This window comes from Lutra lutra, chromosome 6 (assembly GCF_902655055.1).
Source record: "Lutra lutra chromosome 6, mLutLut1.2, whole genome shotgun sequence".
NCBI classification, from domain to species: Eukaryota; Metazoa; Chordata; class Mammalia; order Carnivora; family Mustelidae; genus Lutra; species Lutra lutra.
The window spans coordinates 149,097,204-149,118,254 of NC_062283.1; the positions used below are offsets into that span (position 1 = coordinate 149,097,204).

The window sequence follows — 21,051 nt, forward strand, 5'->3', positions numbered from 1 at the left end:
GGTTTAATAAGTGAAAGAATAGGATGCGTCAGAAAGGGTCTTCTAAGTGTATGTCACAAAGTTTATGCCAAGCAAGTTGACAAAGAACACAAATAAAAAATAATTATGTATTACTTATTGGAAGCACTAAGTTATCTCTGTTTATTAATGTATTTTTCTGGACATACTTTTCCATTTGTATATTCAGTACATGAGTTGCCTTGGAAAAGGATCTGTAGAGAGCACAACTGTTACTGAGGGAGAGAAGAGCTTGACAAGGCCACTTATTTTAAGAAACAGTCAAGGTAACACATAGAGTAACAGCATTTTCACAGATTTCATGAGAGGAGGGGGAGTTTCTCCTCTTCCTCCACTTCTTCCTTTTTTCTTCTTTTTAAAATCCCTATCATCTCTTTTACTGTACCACTTAGCAGACCTTGAATAAATGTTTTAGTGAGTTAAATTTAAAAATGTACTAAAAAAAACATAACCGGACTAAACAAAAAGAGGGAAGGTGAGATGTGCAGATTCTTGTCTCTGTTCATGCTGTTTTGAGGGGATGAGGGGCGTGAAGTTTTAAGGAATTTTTGTGTATAAAAAGGTAGAGTTAGGGGGTGTGCCTGGGTGGCTCAGTCAGTTAAGTGTCTGCCTTCAGCTCAGGTCATGGGATCTAGCCCCTCTTCAGGCTCCCTGCCTGGCAAGGAGTCATCTTTTCTCTCTGCCCCTCCCCTGCTCATTCTCTCTCTCTGTCTCTCTTTATCGCTCTCAAATAAGTAAGAAAAAGGTAGAGTTAGGAAGTAGCAGGTAAGTAGGAATAGTCAGCATAGGGCCAGGCTTGCAGATAGACTTTCTGTGGTATGTGCCTTATTTCTCTTCCTCAGACTCTCATTCTGATATATTTTTACCCCATACTGCCTGAAATTATGTTAGTTCTGGATCTCTTTAGGTTAAAAGGCAAGCAACATCTTTAAAAATGCTGTGGACTTCTCTGTTCTAAGGGCTGACAGAGTAATTCAGACCAGTTAGTAGATTTGGAGCTAGAAATTCAGAGCAATTCCAGTAAAATAGGACACAAGACAAAGAAACATTTGCTTGAACTTATCAGAGCCCCAGGAACATCGAGGGCAGATAATCAAGGATATAAAGTCTGGCTTTTAGAAACCTTTCACTGGGTATGTTTTCTAAATCTGGAGAGGACAGCGGAGAGGCTGAACTTTGGGGGACAGAAGTTGAAATTTGTAACCTATCTATATGGACTCTTCACCATCTCCAGTCTTTGCTTGGGGAAGGGGTGTTGATGGGTATGAATTACAGGAGTAAAAGTGAACCAGAATTTCAGAGGTTTTCAAAGATAGTGTGTGTCAGCATCTAATTATTTTAAGAGGTGATGTTGGATTGTTAGTAATAGAACGTCCCTAGGAAAAGCTGATGTATATCCTTTGTGGAAGAAGGTAAGGTCATTTTGGGCCTTATATTATTTTTGTAAGCTGTGGTAAGTACAGTATCTGGCACCCAGTAGAAAATAACCCAAATCATAAGAAGATAGGATGACATTAGCAAAAATCTGAAGAAACAACAAAATAATAAAAATAAAACCACAGGGACTCTAGGTATTAGAATTATCAGACTTAGATTTTATAAGAGCTATGCTTAGTATGTAGAAGGAGACAAAAGATAAGTTAGAGAAATATGGCAGGGAAATGGGAACTGTAAAAGAAGAATTGAACTGGAAAAATTCCTTAATTGGAATGAACAGGTTTACCAGAAGATTATAGAAGCATTGGAAGAGAGAAGTCATGAACTTGGAAGGTAGCTCGGAAGAAAATACTCAGCGTGGAGAGGCAGAGGGATAGAAAAACTGTGAAAAAATGAAAGTGGAAAAGTCTAATGTATGTAGTCGGAGTTTTAGAAGAAGAGAGAATGGCACAGAAGCAGTGTTTGAAAGGAGTGCGTCTGAGAACTTTAATAGCAAAAGCGGTAAAGTCAGAGGTTTGTGAAACTGAATTGTGAAACAAAAGTCATTCCTAGGCACATCATAGTAAAACTTTTGAAAACTAAAGTTGAAGAAATCATAAAAGCAGTGAATGAGGGAAAAGATTACCTTTAGAGGAGCCATAGTCAGGACTCAATAGCTCATTTTTCAGAAGTATGATGGAAGAAAACAGGAGACAAAGTAAAGGGTCTTTAAGGTGTTGAAAGAAAATAACTGTTGAAGTAGAATTCAGTACCCATCAAAAATAAGATAATTTCAGATGAGGAAAAAAATGAGAGACTACATTACCAGAAGATGTTCACTAAAGGCAATACTTAAAGGTGTTTTTTAGGAAGGAGAAACATGATCTTCTTTGGAAAACTGAGATACAGAAAGTAATAAAGAGCAATGAAAATGGTAAATGTGTGGGTAAATAGAAATGCACATTATTTGTACAGGATGATAATCTGTTGAGTTAAAAATGCATACAAAATTTAGAAAAACTGGCATATAAACTGAATTAGAATAGATGGTATTAAATAGTCTGGGGTCCTTACATTGTATGGGAAAAGGGTAAAAGTACAAAATAACATTAGTGTTGGACAATTCAGTGATGCATGTCTAGCATAAACATGTAACTTTCAGGCGAATAGGAAAAATAAAGGAAAAAGCATGCTCATTTCTGTCTGTGTCCCTTATCCCCCCTCCCCACAAAAAAAAAAAAATAAACAACCAAAAGGAACATAGAGGAGGATTGGCCTGTAGAAAGCACTAGGCTCAGTGTTCCAGTTAAAATTCAAGGATTACAAGATTGGTGAAGAAACAGACTCATCGAGATGCTGTTTAAACAAGTCCTGTTTAAAATACAAGGATAACAAAAGATTGAAAGTAACAGGTTCAAGAAAGATACACTTTGAAAAACAAAAAATTTTTACATCTTTGAATATCTATAGGCTAAATGGCAGAAGGTATTTCTGGAGATAGAGTGCCATTTCATAATAGTATTGGTAAAAGGCTACAATAATTTAAAATTTGTATATATCAAATAACAGTGTATAATAAAGGCAAAATAGAACTACAAGGAGAAATAGACGTAGTCTTGGAAGAATTTGCATTTTTTTTTTTGAGCACCTGTGGAATATTTAGAAAAATTGACCATATGCTGTAGTGAAAACTCTGAACAAACAATGCATGATTAATATTCTGCACAGTATGTGTTCTGATTATAATGTAGAAGTTAGAAATCAATGACAGATGATTAGGAAATCTCATGTTTGAAATGAGAAAAACATTTAAATATTAAATATCAATTATTTGATTTGAATGATAAGGGAAATAACGACATATCAAAACTTTGGGTTGCAGCTAAAGCCAGTTTAGAGGAATACTTAACGCTATAAAAGTGTATAAGGAAAGAATAAGGTGCGGTAAGCTAAGCATCCATTTCAGAAAGCTGAAAAAAAGATACATTAAACTCAGTAGAAATGGAAGGAAGGAAATAATAAAGCTAAGAGTAGAAATCATTAAAGACAAGAAACCACGAAAGGAAGAGAATCATTGTATCTGGTGGGTCTCATGGCATTATAATAAGCTACCCCAATAACTTACGTCAAAACAGGCATCATTTATGTAGCTATACTGCTTCTCTTCTGCAGGCTGGTTCTTTAGGTTGGGTTCAGCCAAGTAGTTCTTCTGGTCTGCATCTGTAGTCACTTATAAGGGTTGACTAGGCAGCTCTGTTTCTGTGAGTTGTGGGCTATGGGCCGGGACACTGATGATGATTGGGTCACTTCATTCTCTAGTAGGTTAGTCTGAGCTGCTTTAAATGGGAATAATAGGGTTCTAAGAGAGTAAATGCTCCTAACATTGAGATTTAGGCTTTTCACACGAATGTCATTCTTCCTACTCTGTTTTACTGGAAAAGCAAGTCACAGTGCTAGCCCAGACTCAGGGGTTGAAATGAGCTACAGGTCTACACTGCAGCGGCGTAGATGTCTTGAGGGGTGAAGAATAGCTGTGTTTTTAAGTCTTTCTACCCCTGTTAGCAAAAACAAAAGTAACTTTTTGGAAAGGCTGGAAGACTGACAAAGAACAAGGAAGCATAGATCACCAGTCAGGAATGAAAGAGGGGACCTCACTACAGATTCTGTAGATACTGAGAAAAAAATTAGATCTAAGCTTACATCAACAAATTTGAAAGTTTAAACTAATATGGACGTATTTCTCGGTAAGTACAGGTTACCAAAATTGGCATATGAAAGGCTGGAAAAACTGAATTAAAGAACTGAATGCATAATTAAAAACCTTGCACAGAGAAAGACTCTAGGCCCAGGTTGTTTGACCACTGATTTCTATGCAGTATTTGAGGAAGAAATAATGTGTCTTCTACAAAGCCCGTCCGGAGAGTAGAAAAAGAGGGAATGTACCTCAGCACGTTTTGAGGCCAGAATAACTTTGATGCCAAAACCGAAGAAGCATATTATGAGAAGGGGGGTATTACAAGCCAATTCCGTTTATGAATGTAAATTTTAAAAAACATCAAAGTGATAGCAAACTGAATTAATAACTTAGGAAAAGGATGATGCATCAAAATTAACTTGTTTATTTTAGGAATGTAAGGTTTTTTAACATTCGATAATTGTAATCCACTGCACTAACAGAATTAAAGAGAAATATTATGGTTGTCTCAATAGATGGTAAACAAATGTGATAAATTTAAACGTCCACTCATGGTTCAAAAAGAAAAAAAAACCTTTAGCAAACTGAGAAATAGAAGGAAGTTTACTTGATCTGGTAAAGTTATACCTACAAAAAGTTTACAGATTACTTTGAGCTTTATGGTCAACTGTTGAAAACTTAATTTTGAAATCTCGAACAAGTGAAGGATGATAGGCTCTTCTTTGACTTTGAACTTGAGATGTATTGGCTAGTGCCATATGGTTGGGAAGGAGAAAGGATAGATGACAGTCATTATTTGCAGGCGATAGGTTTATTTGCCTAAAGAGTAAAAAAGTACCTACGGAAAAATTATAATAATGAAGAAACAGACTGCAGATTTTAAGGTTTAATACAGAACATTCAGTTACGTGTTCATATACAAGAAACAAAAATGATAAAAAATCTATATAATAGCAAAAATGAACCCCCAAATATCTAGGAATAGGTCTAACAAAAATGAGTAAAGTCACAATAAAAAAGCCTTATGTATATTCTTGATAGAAATTAAGGAAGACCTGACCAACTAAAGAAATTATACTATGCTCATGGTTTTGAAGCCTCTGTTATAATATCTCAAACTAAAATTACCACCAGTATTATTTTGGAAATTGACCCAACTGGTTTTAAAATCTGTACAGAAACAAAGGGAATGAGTAGCTGAGACATTCTTGAGTCAGAGCAAGGTAGAATAACTTGGGATACTGCATATTAAGATTTATTATAAAGTTATAATAATTAACACAGTGTGATATTAAAGCAAGAATAAGCAAATAGATTGATGTAATAAAATAGAGAACTCAGAAATAGACCCAAGTATATATAGGTGTTATTTATGACAATGATGGCACCATAGATTAATTGGAAAAGAATAGTCTTTTTTTTTTTTAAGATTTTATTTATTTGACAGAAATCACAAGTAGGCAGAAAGGCAGGCAGAGAGAGAGAGGAGGGAGCAGGTTCCCTGCTGAGCAGAGCGCCCGACATGGGATCATGCCCTGAGCCGAAGGCAGAGGCTTTAACCCACTGAGCCACCCAGGTGCCCCAGAAAAGAATAGTCTTTCCAATAAAATATGCTGGGACAATTGTGTGTCCATGTGAGAGAAAGAGAAAAAGCTGTACCATCACAGACATCATTTGTGGTACACTGTGGACATCAATGTGAAAGAATAGTAATGCTTCTAAAGGTTAATACAGAAGGATATCTTGATCTTGGGGTGGGGAATGATCTCACCTTGAAGAGAAGACCGATAACTTGAGATACATTAAAATTAATTCAGTCCAATTAAATTCAGTTTACAACACCATTAAAGAAGTAGGAGGCAATGGGTACCCGGATGGCTCAGTCAGTAAAGCATCTGCCATCAGCTCGGGTCAGAGTCTCTGGGTCCTGGGATTGCCCCCCCACCTGCATCCGGCTCTCTGCTCAGCAGGGAGTCTACTTCTCTCTCCCTCTATGCACATACTCTCTTTCTCGCAAATAAATAAATATATAATCTTAAAGCAACAACAACCAAAAAACCAACAACCAAGAAGCTAGGAGGCAAGCCACAAGATGGGAAAAGGTATTTGGTACGCATGAAACCACAAAGTAGAAATCAATTAAGAGGGATGCCTGGGTGGCTCAGTTGATGAAGTGTCTGCCTTCAACTTAGGTCATGATCCCAGGGTCCCGGGATCAAGTCACACACCAGGCTCCTTGCTCCACAGGGAGCCTGCTATTCCCTCTGCCTGGTGGTCCTCCTGTTTGCTTGCTCTCTCTCTTTCTGACAAATAAATAAATAAAATCTTAAAAAAAAACCACAATTAAGAAAACACAGTAGAAAAATAGAAACTTCACATGTGCTTCAAGAAAAGTATAGATCTGAGTAACCATTAAACTTGAAAAAAATGATGAACTTTATTAGTAATAAGGAGAAAGCTAATTCAGACATTGAGCAAGTGTGTCAGAATGGCTAAAATAAAAAACATTGTTAAGAAGGGCTGGAGAAGAAATGGATCAAAACAAATTCTTACCCTCTTCTTTGGGGACTTAAAATGCATACAGCCATTTTAGAAAATATTTCAGCATTATGTACAAAGTAGTTCTTTTTGGATATTCTTTACCAGCAGTCTTTTCCTCAGGGAACGGTGCCTTTTCTTCTTTATTTTGTATTGTCTCTTTCTTGTTACCCTTCTTAAGTCTTTGGTGGACCTGCTCTGTCTATTCGTATTTAAGTTTGAAGCATGGAACATTTGAATTACGAACTTAACGTATTCATGGACTGGGCTCACCCACTGTAAGCTTCAGTTTGAGGTGCACAGCTGAAGTGTCAACTTTGAGAAGGTAGCCGTGTGCTCTTTATGGAGAGAGAAACTCAAGCCTGTTATCTGCAAGTTAGATCCCTGTTTGTTGGCTTTCTGTGTACCATTTCCACCTTTTCTTTCTGGTTTTCTACAGAACTCTGTGATTGAGGGTCAAGTTTTTCTGGGGTTCTCTAGGGCAAATTTGCTATGGACCATGTCGCCTTACATGGACATACTAAGTTGGGCATTTGATTGAGGGCCTGAGGTTTCCTAAAGTGAAATTGTAGTGGACTTGGTAGGCTATTGATTATCCACTGTATGTGCCAGACCATGTATTGAACCTTTTACATGTGTTATTCTGTATCTGCATTCACTCCTCAGTACAGCTCTGCCAGATAGCGTCATCTCCGTTGTATAATTGAGGCTTATTTGATGTGACTTTCAAATTCCTGATTATTATTCAGTATTGGAGCTTGGATATCAGTTGGGAACTGTGTGCTTTAAGAGTTTTTTTTAAACACTTAATAATAGTTTAGTTCTTGAGTTTATTCAAATTGGAGATGTAGAAAAGGGATTCTGGGTTGGAAGCACGTTCGTTGTTAAAAATGGATGATGGCAGGGATTTGGGTTGATTAAAGAGGTGGATAAAGTACTATATGCCAAGGAACGAGGAAAGGATAAGAGGTTTTATTTTGAATATAAAGGCAAATTTCAGAATTGGTGATCTTGTAGCGCTTGGTCAGATGTGTATCAGGATCAGTCTATGAGGTTGGTGTGGACAGAGTTGTATTAAAATCCCCTGAGGAAAGAGTGCTTTCTCCCAGTTAGACTTGTGTATTATCCTTCTTTGATTTGTCTGTCACTTATGAGATGTGGCAATATTGGTGAGCAGTTTAGTGAGGGGAATGTGAAAAGCTGTTGGGAATACAGAAGGTTGGAGAAATGCCTTAGCTTTTGGAGCCCTTACAGCAGCGAATGCTGGCATGTTGCTTTTACGTGATGATATACTAATAGTAGGATCAAATGCAAGAAGAAGGTAGGAAGCCGTAAACATAGGAATCGGTACCTGTTTGCATAACTGAATTAAAAACCACCATGGCTTTTTTGTGGAATTGATGGTAAATACTCACTTTCGTGTCTTTTGTGCAGTTGACCTGTGAATGAGGGAACTTTACTTTTCAGTATTCAGAGTCAGTTTGTGCTTCCCGTTGGCCTTTGTACTAGAAGTTTCTGTTGAGGGATGGCAGTTATTTACATAATTACTCTCATCACTGTCCTACTCATGGAAAGAATTAAGGCTCCTTGCAAAACTAGTAGTGTAAGTTAAAGTTAGAAATGGAAAAAAAGGAAGAAAAATAAGGTACCGACATAAAATTGTATAAATAATACTATACTCTCAAGACTGAAATACTTAATGGAATCCAAATTTGGCCATTGGTGTTAATGGAAGCCAACCAAAAACTACTATTCCTTCTGAATAATTGCTTTAGAGAAAGTATTTTCTTGTTATGTAAATGAGACAGGAAGTTTTCCCAAGAATCTCTGTAAAAAATGCAAGTACTTATTTAACATGATGAACAATTTCTTGTGTGCTGCTGACATTCCAGAGTTCTGTGGGAAGGATTTGTATAGGGAGGCATCTTAAGGTTTTGTCAGACTCTTTAATACACTGGTTTACTCTGCTCAGATTACGTGTTGTCGGCCAGTTCAGTGTAGTACCTGTTTATGTAGATACGGATGTTGCTAATTCATATTTTGTGTTAATACATATGAAACTTTATGCTGAACAATGAGCTCTTGTAATTATGTCCTCAAACTGGGCTAGAAATTCATATGTACTCTAAGATTTATTAAAAAAACATTTTAACTTGACAAAGTGAAAATACATTCTAACATCATTTTAAGAGCTATAAATTCAAGCAAGTGAATAATTATAGTGACTTTTTTTTTTTCTAGTTTAATTTTGTTGGGAGAATCCTTGGACCTAGAGGACTTACTGCTAAACAGCTTGAAGCAGAAACAGGATGTAAAATAATGGTCCGAGGCAAAGGCTCCATGAGGGATAAAAAGAAGGTAAGTCCTTGAACATGGGGGGAAGTCTTGATGTGAATAACTTACTTATAATTTTGCATTCTAATAATAAAATATCCCGATCTTTTGTGCGTAAAGCACTATACATTACTTCATATCTGAAACTTTTGAGCTTTTTTAAGGTGTTGTCATGATTTTTTCTTTTGATTATCAGGAGTTTTCATTTAGCCAACTAAGGTATCACCCAGTCCATCATGTTAACTTATTTTGGTATTTACAGTTGAGATGGTGCCAATTTGGAAACTAGTCACACTATAACATTGTATATATAAAGGTATGTCATTAAAAGTTTTAAAAATGTAAAATGTTTCTGTTGATGAAATTTAAATGAAAGTGATCAAATGAATAGCTTTGGCTGTGTGTCGGATTATTGGGAGAGCTATTAAACAGAGAAAGAAAGCTATAACTAGCCATATGATACTTATCTTGGATTTCACCAACATTTTGTGTTGATTGTATATTTATTAGACATTTTACTTTATATTGTTCCTGTTTTCTCTTTTTAATTTCTCCTGCCACTTATTGCTTTGCTGCTTTAATGAATGAATACCCAACTATCTACTTTAAATACTGTTTTTTTTAAAAGATTTTGTTTATTTATTTGACAGAGAAAGAAAGATCACAAGTAGGCAGAGAGGCAGGCAGAGGGAGGACGGGGTGGAGGGGGGTGGGGGGACAGGACCCCTGCTGAGCAGAGAGCCCAGGACCCTGGGATCATGACCTGAACCTAAAGCAGAGGCTAAACCCTCTGAGCCACCCAGGCACCCTTTAAATACTATTTTTAGGAAGGTTTTATTTGCCTGGCTTCCTGTTATCTAGTGATACTGTTAGGCAGGATACTTTTTGAATGTATATCTGTGTAAAATGGTGTTTGACTGATTTTTTTTTTTTAAGGTTATTTAAAAAAAAAATGCCACGTTTAAATGAAATCACATGTTACTTATCTTTGACTGATTTCACTTAGAGAAAATCCTCTAGGTCCATTTACCCTGAAACTAATGTAACAATGTATGAGAATTATACTTCAGTTTAAAAGAAGAAAACCTAGATTTGATTGCCAAATATAAAATGTACTGTCAGGGAGGTTATTATTTTTTAAAATACAATGTCTTGAGAAGGCTATCAAGTAATAAACCTGTGGTTAGCTTATGTTGGAGTGTGTGCATTGAATCACTTTGTGGAGTTTATGGAACAAACACCAGGTCTTCAGAGGAGTCTGATTTTTCGGACGTGCTTCTTTTCTGACCTTCCACCTCATTGCATTTACATTCTCCTCCCACCTGACTGGATTGCAGTCATTTTCTCACCTTGCAGACAGATAATGACTTCGTAGTTGAAAAATTGGGTATGTGTGGGGAGGGGGCATCCCCAATAATATTGACTATCTTTAAATCTTATTAAAATCTGTTCTTGTCAGCTGAGTTTAAATATATTTTGAGGCAAGTATGTGAGTTCTCCTTCAGCAACTTTAAATATTGTATTTAAAACATTTATTATTAGAATCTTAAAATGCTTAAACATTTTCTGAATCAGCAAAGTGGCAGTCTTAGATCGGCATGCAGTTTGGGTCCCCCCTGTTTGCACTTAATAGTTGTATTGGCATTAAGCAATGCTAATTTAAGAGCCATGGAAAAATGAAATCGATAGTTGATGGACAAATAAATCTTAACCTTAAGATTAGTGTATCCATCAGTTAAACAATTACTCTATAAATCCATGAAAAAACATGTTTTCCCCTCTTCCTCAGCCACTATTAATTCTGTAGTAATGCCTCCACCCCCTTCTCCACTCTCACACTCCTAGACACCAAGGATTAGAGTTTAGAATTTGTGTAATAAGACATACATGAAATTTTTGCTTTTGTTTTTGATTGGGGTTGAAGTTTTTATCCTGAAGAACATACTCTGTTGTCTTTGACAGAAGAACCAAATAGTTAAGACAGTGAGCTTTGTGACCACATTGTTCAGGTTTGAATCTTGTTTCTGTCACTTAGTAGCTTTGTGATGGACAAGTTACTTAATCTCCTGCTGTATAAAAATAGAAGTAGTAAAGGTGCTTGTGAGGATTAAATTAGAGCAGTGCTTTGGATCACAGTAAGTGATCAATTAATCTTAATGATTATTCCTAATAAATTTTATCTTTAGGGGCCCTTGGGTGGCTCAGTTGGTTAAGCAACTGCCTTCGGCTCAGGTCATGATTCCGGAGTCCCAGGATTGAGTCCAGCATCGGGCTCCCATCTCCTCCGGGAGTCTGCTTCTGCTTCTCCCTCTGAACTTCTCTCGTGCTCTCTCTTACTTGCTCTCTCTGTCAAATAAATAAATAAAATCGTTAAAAAAAATTTTATCTTTACACTGTCATAGTAGTGTCCCTTATTCACAGGTTGGGGGGCTGTTCTTAGACCCTCAGTGGAAGCCTGAAAATGCAGATAGTACTGAACCCTATATATACTATGCATTTTCCTGTACATACATACTTCCAATAAGTTTAATTTATAAATGAGGCACAGTAAGAGATAACAGCAGTAATTAGTAATAGAACAATATATGGTAATAACTTATGAGACTGTGGTCTCTCTCTCCCTCTGATAATATCTTTTAGACTGTACTCACCCTTATGACGATATCAGAGGGTAAAATGCCTACATGATGAGATGAAGTGAGATGCATGATACTGTGATAGTAGGCTGCTGTTGACTTGATGATGAGTTAGGAGGAGGATCCTCTGCTTCCTGACTTGGGATGACAATGGGTAACTGAAATTGCAGAAAACAAAGCTGCAGATAAGGGGGGATGACTGTAACTGGATACTTGGTGCTTTTTTTTTTTTTTTTAAAGATTTTATTTATTTATTTGACAGAGAGAGATCACAAGTAGGCAGAGAGGCAGAAAGAGGGGGAAGCAAGCTCCCTGCTGAGCAGAGAGCCCGATGCGGGGTTCGATCCCAGGACCCTGAGATCATGACCTGAGCGGGAGGCAGAGACTTAACCCACTGAGCCACCCAGGCGCCCCTACTTAGTGCATTTTATGTTTAAACTCTTAACATTGCATCAAGGTTGGGGGGACTGCTACTGTTTTTTTAAGTTTTGGAAAGGAGAATACTTCCTTCTTTTGTGACCTTTGACTATCTCATATTCTCATTGCTTTTCTGTTTTTCTCTGGTGGTTGGTGCATCCATATTCTGTCTTGTCCACTTTGTTCTTAACCACAATTAGAAGCAGTTTATACTTCTTTTTATGTTTAATTTATACTGTGGGCTATCAAAATAAAACTTACAGATTATACATAATGCAAGAGTTAACAATAAAATAATACACCAAAAAAATTTGGCCACAGATTATATTTTTAGTTTTATTAAAATGCTATAGATGAACATAATTTAGGCATATCAAATTAGTTTGAATGACTACCATTTGTTTGATATTACGGTATATGGAGTCTTTGAAGAATTTATGCACATATTTTTAACTCCAGGAGTGTCTTCTATAATTTTAATGTAAATCTATACATAAATAATTGTTAACTAAGTCATTTTGGTTGATGCTGTAGTTACTTTATTCATTGAACTTTTGAAAATGTCAATGAAAGTAAAGTCAAATGGAAAGTGCTGTCATTTGTTATTTGACTGTTATTTTGAGAAAAAACTCGACAAGCAGATTGGAATAACAAGGAGGTATTGATGTGATACTTCTTTGTACTAAGCTGATTTAGGTGTGTTTCAAGTGTTTCAAAGGAAAAGCCAACTGGCTTTAAGCTTTTCTGCAAAGTTTTCAATTATTGTAAAAGCTGAGAAAGCTAGAAAATCTTTAATTTACTGGTTGCCTAAAATATGATGGAAAATGCTGTTTGCTGATCTGCATCCTTCATTAGCCTGGTAAACTCAGTGAAGGCAAAGCATGTCTGCTTTATGGAGCATTTCCTGAGTACCTGGCATAGAGTAGGATCTGAAAAAAGAATAAATGTTTAGTTTAGGTAATGAATGAAAGGCATAGATGCCTCCCACTATGTCTCCATAAAAAAGCTTGTAAATATAGGAAATTATAAACCCTATGTGCTTTTAATTCTTTGGGCAAGATAAGCAGTACCATAGTATTCTAACTGCTGGTTTTAAGCAAGGGAGTGAATATGCCACCTTAATTTTTATTCTGTTGGGTTGGTATTCAGAGTTATTGATGGGGATAACAGCATTCGTTTTTGTATATAAGTACCCAGTAGAATGGTACTGGGTAAACTTCATGGAACCAAAGAGCAGGAGCTGTGGTCAGACTTTATGAGAGACTGTGACCAAAGCTTGGATGGCTTGTCTGTTTCAGCAAGTACTCACCTGGAGCAGGCCAAGTATCCTCTGTCTCTGATTAAGTATATGGTACCATGGTGTCAACAAGTGGAAACCAGTAGTTTTATGGATACTTCTTTTTAGTTTTTTTTTTAGAAGATTTATTTATTTGAGAGAGAGGGAGGAGTGTGGGGAAGGGGAATGGGGGAGAGGGAGAGAGAAACTTAAGCAGACTCCAGAATGTGGAGCCAGACTCCAGAATGTGGAGCTCAGTCTCATGACCGGGGCTCCATCTCAGGACCTGGAGATCAGACCTGAGCCAAAACTAAGAGTTGGATGGTCACCCAGCTGTGCCACCCGGATGCCTCTTTATGGATAGTTCTTTTGATTTGTATACTTTGTATCAAGTATTATTCTAGGTATTTTATACACATTTGTTTAAGGCTTTTTTTCCATGTCTTTTAAGTTTATTTATTTTTTTATTATTTTGTTTTTTTACAGTGTTAAAAAACTGTTTTCAGTTTTTTAACAAAAAAAATTGGTTTCAGGTGTACAATATAGTGATTCATCAATTCTATGGATCACCTGTTGCTCATCACGACAAATGCATTCCCTAATCCCCTTTACCAGTTTAACCCACTCCCACCCTCTCCTCTTTTTTATGTCTAAATGATATGTAATTATGCATACCACATTTTATTTTATCCATTCATCAATCAGTGGACCCTTGGGCTGCTTCCATATCTTGGGTATTGTAAATAATTGCTATAAACATAGGGGGGCATGTACCCCTTTGAATTAGTATTTTTGTATTGTTTGGGTAATACTCACAGGGTGATTGCTGGATGGTAGGGTAGTTCTGTTTCTAACTTTTGGGGGGAACCTCCATTCTGTTTTCTACAGTGGCTGCACCAGTTTGCATTCCCACCAGCAGTGCAAGAGAGTTCCTTTTTTTTTTTTTCCATATCCTTGCCAGCGCCTGTTGTTTCTTGTGTTATTAATTTCAGCCATTCTGACAGGTGTGAGGTGATCTGAGTTTTATTATTCCTATTTTGTAGGTGAAGAAATTGAGCCTCAGGAGGTTAAATAATGTATCCAAAGGTCAACTGCCAAAAAGGAGCAGTCCACATTCCACCTCCAGCCTGTATTCTGTTCTGTGGTGTACTACTTCCTAGTTAAGAAGCATTTCTGAGAGTGATAGCAACTTCAGAGATATCAGAACTTGAATATTGAGTAGTTTTAAACTTTGACTATGAGGTCAACATGGATATATTTGGTGAAACTTCTCTAAAGTTTTTAGTTTTTTCCTCAGGGATAATATATTTTGAAGTTTTGTTTTTGTGTCATTCCCAGGATTTTCACAAATCTTCTTTAGGAGGGAATCCCATTTTCTGATAAAAACCTATATAGTTGAGCATAGAAATTCTAGAGAAATAATTTTTGGAAAAGAAGGTGGTTTTTTTTTTTTTTAAAGATTTTATTTATTTATTTGACAGAGAGAAATCACAAGTAAGCAGAGAGGCAGGCAGAGAGAGAGGAGGAAGCAGGCTCCCTGCTGGGCAGAAAGCCCTATGTGGGGCTCGAACCCAGGACCTGGGATCATGACCTGAGCCGAAGGCAGCGGCTTAACCCACTGAGCCACCCAGGCGCCCCAAGAAGGTGGTTTTTGATAGCTTTTCCATTGATGTAGCAGAGGGCTACAGGGGCCAGGTGGAGAGCTCTGGGTAAGATGTCCGTGTGCTAGAGGGAGTGTATTCATCTTTAAAAAACAGAGGTGGTAGGCAGCTGGTTTCCAGTGTAGCAGATGAATACATGTAAGTCATTAGAACAGAAGAGTGTTTCATACATACATTAAATACTTGATAATATTTTGGAGTGATAGTTATTAAAGTGGTAAATGAAGTTCACCTTTGGGAGTCTTTGTGAGTGGCGTTGTAGGGGACACTCTTGGGGATTTGTCTCTACAGCATCCATTAGCTCTTCTCTGAGAGCTCCCCTGTCATAAATAAGTGGGGACTAAGTATCCGTGCTTGTGTTTCTGCTTCCCACTCCCGCCCCCCCCAAGCCAAAATTGTTGATGAGTGAAATGTCTATAGTTGATCAAAGCCAGGTTAGTTAAGTGTTGTATCTTCTGGACCTTTTCATTGAGATTTAGTAATTTTACTTAGAGCTCTTTGCTTGAAATCAAGGAATGTGCACTTACGGGATCAGATGGCCCTTCTAGGGCTGCTAATAACTATGGCCAGATGGTATCAACTGCTTTCACAATCTGTGCAATGTCTGATTCAGACCCTGCAATGACCTCAGAAAACAGTTTTACTCTTCCAACAGGATTGGAGGCTTAAAGAGGTGACGTAACCTGTCCTGTTCCCCATTTCTAACTGATGACTACAGTAGATACAAATGCAGATCTCATTGAACATTCAAATTGAACTATGCAAATCAGTCTCCTCAGAATATGGGCTTTGAATTTAAAACCTGATCAATCTGTAATACTTTTTTTTTTTTAAAGATTTTATTTATTTACTTGACAGAAAGATCACAAGTAGGCACAAGCAGGCAGAGAGGAGGAAGCAGGCTCCCCGCTGAGCAGAGAGCCCGCCACGGGGCCCAATCCCAGGACCCTGAGATCTGACCTGAGCCGAAGGCAGAGGCTTAACCCACTGAGCCACCCAGGCGCCCCTGTAATACATTTTTAAATTTATTTTTATGAGGATATACATTGTTTTGTGGAACATGATTTATGAAATGTTATTAGACATATTTTGTAATTGCAAACAGAATTTCCTAACATTTGTACATTTTTTCATATACATTACAAATTTTTCTTAAGTATCTCTTAAATCCTATTACTTCATTTCTTATGGTTAATATGTATTTTAATTACTTCATATGTATTTTGGAGACGTTTACGAGTACAGATGGTCTGAAAAACAATTAAAGGCGCCCCTGGCCTGTCAGCCGACCGCCTCTGCCCCTGTTAACAGTTCTTGCACGTCGGCTCGTCGCTCACGCCGTGAGACACGTACATTCACGTGTGTCCCAGAACACGGATAATGTCAGATACGATGCTTTATGATTAGCGTTTTCTTCTGCAATTCTCTATCCTGGCCTGTGCCGGTTCACTAAGTAATGGAGCTTTATAATGTCTAAGACACACGCAGGATGCTTCAAGGCACCTATTGACAGCAACATGCAAGGACAAATTTTCTCAGTTTTGGAGGGTTGCTTAGACTTCTGTTCTTATCGAAGATGTCACTCCTGTCTCAGTACTTTGAAAGTGAACAAATTAATACAGTTTTTTTTTGGTTGACATCCGAAAGTGGTTATGATGGACAGCGACATAACATCAAGAATAAGCATGGTTCAGACAACCTTTTAATGATCTGGTTTTATACTTAGCTTTCTGACATCCTTTAGCATAGGTACAGTTCATTCTTTTAAACTTTTCATCGTGGCTATTTTTTTTTAATTTATTATGTTCAGTTAGCCAACATAGAGTACATCATTAGTTTTTGATGAGGTATTCGATGATTCACCAGTCGTGTATTACACCCAGCACTCATCACATCACATGCCCTCCTTAATACCCATCATGGCTGATTTTAAACATCAGTAATCCATCACTGAGCATCAGCATTGCCTGTCTCCTTCGAGGTATGCCTGTGCTCCTCCGCAGCTCTCACTCCCTCTTTTGCATGCCGTATGATTTGGGGAGCACATTCTGGACAAAATATCCTCTGTAAAGATTTTATTACGCTTTTCTAAAATAACAGGGCTCTTTAATGCTTTCATGTTTATGCTTTTTTTTTTTAAAAGATTTTATTTATTTATTTGACAGACAGAGATCACAAGTAGGCAGAGAGAGAGAGAGAGAGAGAGAGAGAGAGGAGGCAGGCTTCCCGCTGAGCAGAGAGCCCGATGCGGGGCTCGATCCCAGGACCCTGGGATCATGACCTGAGCCGAAGGCAGAGGCTGTAACCCACTGAGCCACCCAGGCGCCCCATGTTTATGCTTTTTTATCACCCCAGATTTTCTTTGTTATCATATATCTAGTCAGTGTTCCTCATTCTCCGCTTGTCTCATAAATGTGTTTTTAAAATACTTTGTCTGGATGGCATCCAAGTGAGGGCCATATACACTGCAGTTAATTGATAAGATTGCTTAAGCCATTCCGTCCCTCAGCTCCATTTCTCCTTCTACATTTTTATTTGTCAAGGGACTGAGTTATTTATCCTAATAATTACTGTGGATTTTGCTGATTGCATGGTGGCATTTAACACTGATCTCTGTCCTCCATATTTTTGGGTAAGTGAGAAAGGTTTAATCAGATTCAGATCTCCTGCTCTCCCTTCTTCATTTCCTTTCTTCTTTTTGAAAGTGTATTTCACAAGTAGTGTGGTGATGGTGGGTTTGTTAGGCCTTTTATTTCAGTAGGAATTGTGAAATGGTTATATCCTGTTTGCTCATTAATATTAACTAGATTCACTTTTTATAGGAAAGGCTAGATGAATGCTCAGTTCTTTATTTACTAGTTTAAAAATAGTTGGTTCCTAGGAATCCTTCAAGGGTAAAGAATAGGTCTTTTTTGTTTCCTTTTTTAAAATCAGTATGAATGCATGTTAACTATTTTGATGTTTCAGTTCATGCAGTTAGTGTTTTCAGTGATCATGCTGTTTGACCATTGGGGGCTTTCTCAAGTTCACTTCTAAGTGCTTCTGACACTGCCCCAGTGGTTGGGGCTAGTAACTTTGCTTTCTAGTGTGGTATGCTAGTCCGGTGTCATCTTAAAAAATTTTCAGGCTTGGAGTCATCCATTTCTTTAAGGAATCCTAGTTACTTTTAGTGAAAAATACTAAGTAGAGATTGCATTCTGGACTTAGGTGGTACTCATTATTTGTAGACCCTTTCAGGACAGAGCTAGGAGATACATACATACATACATACATACATACATACACATACACACACACACACTCACACATTGAGGAATATAGGTGTGTACAAGTCCATTCTCATTCAAAATCAGGGCTACAGTATTTTATTTAACTGATCCTATAGATCTGTTTTCTTCCCCACTGAAAAATCCTGCTTCCCAAAGACACAGAATAAGGACTCATTTGCTTTATTCTAAGATACATAGAAGTCTCAGAATAACAGTACCAACACTACTATCAACAACATAGTAAGTGAAAACAATTTTTCCGCAGTTCCTATTGTTTTTAGGTTGTATCCTACTAGAGACTGAAATTTTGTCTTTTAAAATTCTCAATAATTTCCGAGTGTATAATAGGTACATCATTATGTGGGTCCACATTTAAGCTCATTTGTACTTGGTTTTCTAAGTTTAATAGTTGCTTCAGTTATTTTTCTGTTACTTGTAAAATAGTTATGTGGTTCAAATCTATAAGTAGTCAAATCTGTAAGTAGTAGAGAATTTTCAGAGACTCTCGCTCTTACCCCTATTGCCTGTATGTATTCCTGCTCCTTGCTATTCAGGTAAATTTTTAATATTTGTTTCCATTTTATCCTTACATTTCTTTTTTGACATAACAGTTACATAAGTATGACAATTGTGTATGCCTGTGTGTGTAATTTCTCACTTTTTGTAGGTGGTTATGTACACATTACACTTTTCTGCACCTTACTTTTATTTAACAGTATATTGTTGAGATCACTTTGTGATATATTGAGACATATATTGAGACAGCTCTTTCAATAACTTACATATTCCTTGTGTGGATATACTGTAAATTATCCCAACATTCCCCTATTAATGGATATTTAGATTGTCTCTAAGCTTTTTTTTTTAAGATTTATTTAATTTTTAAAACATTTTTTTAAAATTTTATTTGACACAGAGAGGGAGAACACAAGCAGGGGGAGTGGGAGAGGGAGAAGCAGGCTCCCTGAGCAAGGCTCGCTGAGCTGGGAGCCCGATGTGGGGCTCCATCCCAAGACCCTGGGATCATGACCTGAGCCAAAGGCAGAGGCTTAACCCACTGAGCCACCTGGAGTCCCTGTTTGTTTATTTTAGAGAGCCAGCATGCAAGCATGAGTGGGGGAAGGGGCAGAGGGAGATGGAGAGAGAATACTCAGGCAGACTCCTTACTGAGCAAGGAGCCTGACAGAGCACTTTGTCCCAGGACCCTGAGATCATGATCTGAAGTGAAATCGAGTGTTGGCTGCTTAACCGGCTGAGCCACCCAGGCTGCTCTGCTTCTAGGCTTTTGCTGTTACACATAGAGAGAGCGCCGTATTGGATAGCTTCTACATAGATTTTTACATGACCTTCTTAATTTATCTTCAGGATAGAGTTCTAGAAGTGGTGTCCCATAATTTTGCTAGCTAATCCTGAATTTCTCTCTCTCTAGGGGTTGTTCTCATTTTGCATTACCACCAGCAGTGTATGAGAGTTCCAATTTCCTGAAAGATTGACCAGCAGTCTTAAACTTTTATATTTTATACAGGAGATTGAACATCTGATAAAGGCACTTTTAAAAAGTCATTCTTTTAAGTATATTCCTGTGTATGTGTGTGTGTAAAAGGTCATTACTGTTACGAGCAGTGCAACCGTCTCTGGTTTCCCAGTTAGTCATTTCTTTGCAATATATTTCTTATGTTCCCATCCAGCCCATTTATAAATAATTATTAGACATAGTTGAAATAGTGTTATTGGTCTTTAGGTGCATTATAATTGTAACAAACTTCTGTTTGTGCCTAAGAAATTAATTACTATTTAAAATGTTTTCAAGAGGAAAAGTGCTGTGATTTTTCTGTTAGTTTATATGGCCTTTCTCAGCTAGGGTTCCTCTTTTGAACCACAAAACATAAAAATTCTTCAGTTTTACCTAGAGTGATTCATAACAAGTATCATTATAGATGTGTAGGAGAGAAGCTAATTATATATAATTTATGCCTTGGGCCCAGCATTAAGACTTGATTCTCTTGTGAGTCCTTAGTTGGGAAAGGCTGTTTATTCCCTGCAAGGAATGTTTTTTTTCTTCCTACTTTATATCCCTTCCTGACTCCCCCCACTCACCCCACCCCCTCTTATTGGTACCTTTGTCTTGATGCATTCGGAAATAGGAACTTTTACAGATTCTCTTTATCTTATAAGTCTTATAAATTGAATACATACGAAGTTTCATAAATATGATTTGGATAATAGTATTTATCTGTGAAAACAGATTACTTGCTTTAGAAGAATAATTATGAAAATTACAGTATTATGTAATCTGGTTTGGAAGGAACTTTATTAAAGCCATGAAGTCTAACCACCATGTGATATTTAATTCTGTGATACTTTATTCCTATATTGCAAATGATTGTTACTCAACTTTTGTTACCTCCTTTCATAGTTAATTTAATGCCTTCTCAGGCAGCAGATATTTTTCAGTGCTTTTGATTTTTGTCCTCAAGGAGCTTTCATCCATGGGAGACTGATGTATTGACAGTGAATTAATGCACTGTGTGCTAAATGCTCCTTTAGATGTTTATACCTTGTGCTGTGGGAAGTCGAGGAGGTGTGTAAGGAGTTCTGTTGTAGATTGAAGGTTTTAGGAAAAGGTAGAGAGAATCAGACTACAGCAGGAATTTACAAGACAGTTGAGAAGAATGGTATTCTGGATACCACCAGTACGATCAACCTGTATATACTTTGCCTGTTTCAGTGGAAGTTCTGAGGTATGACGGGGAAGGCAGCATAGATACTGGAGGCAAGACTGAGATCTGAG

At 37.3% G+C, this 21,051-nt stretch overlaps 1 protein-coding gene across 7 annotated transcripts in view; it reads left to right on the forward strand.

Moving 5' to 3' along the window:
* Positions 1 to 21,051, forward strand: part of QKI (QKI, KH domain containing RNA binding) — a 159,242-nt gene that overhangs the window by 51,430 nt on the left and 86,761 nt on the right. For all 7 annotated transcript variants that reach the window (XR_007128092.1, XM_047733311.1, XM_047733309.1 and 4 more), the window contains exon 3: positions 8,909 to 9,025. Coding sequence is in view for 6 of the 7 variants with exons in the window: in XM_047733311.1 (XP_047589267.1) it covers positions 8,909 to 9,025 (117 nt within the window). In the remaining variant the exon portion in view is untranslated. The remainder of the gene's footprint in view (positions 1 to 8,908; positions 9,026 to 21,051) is intronic.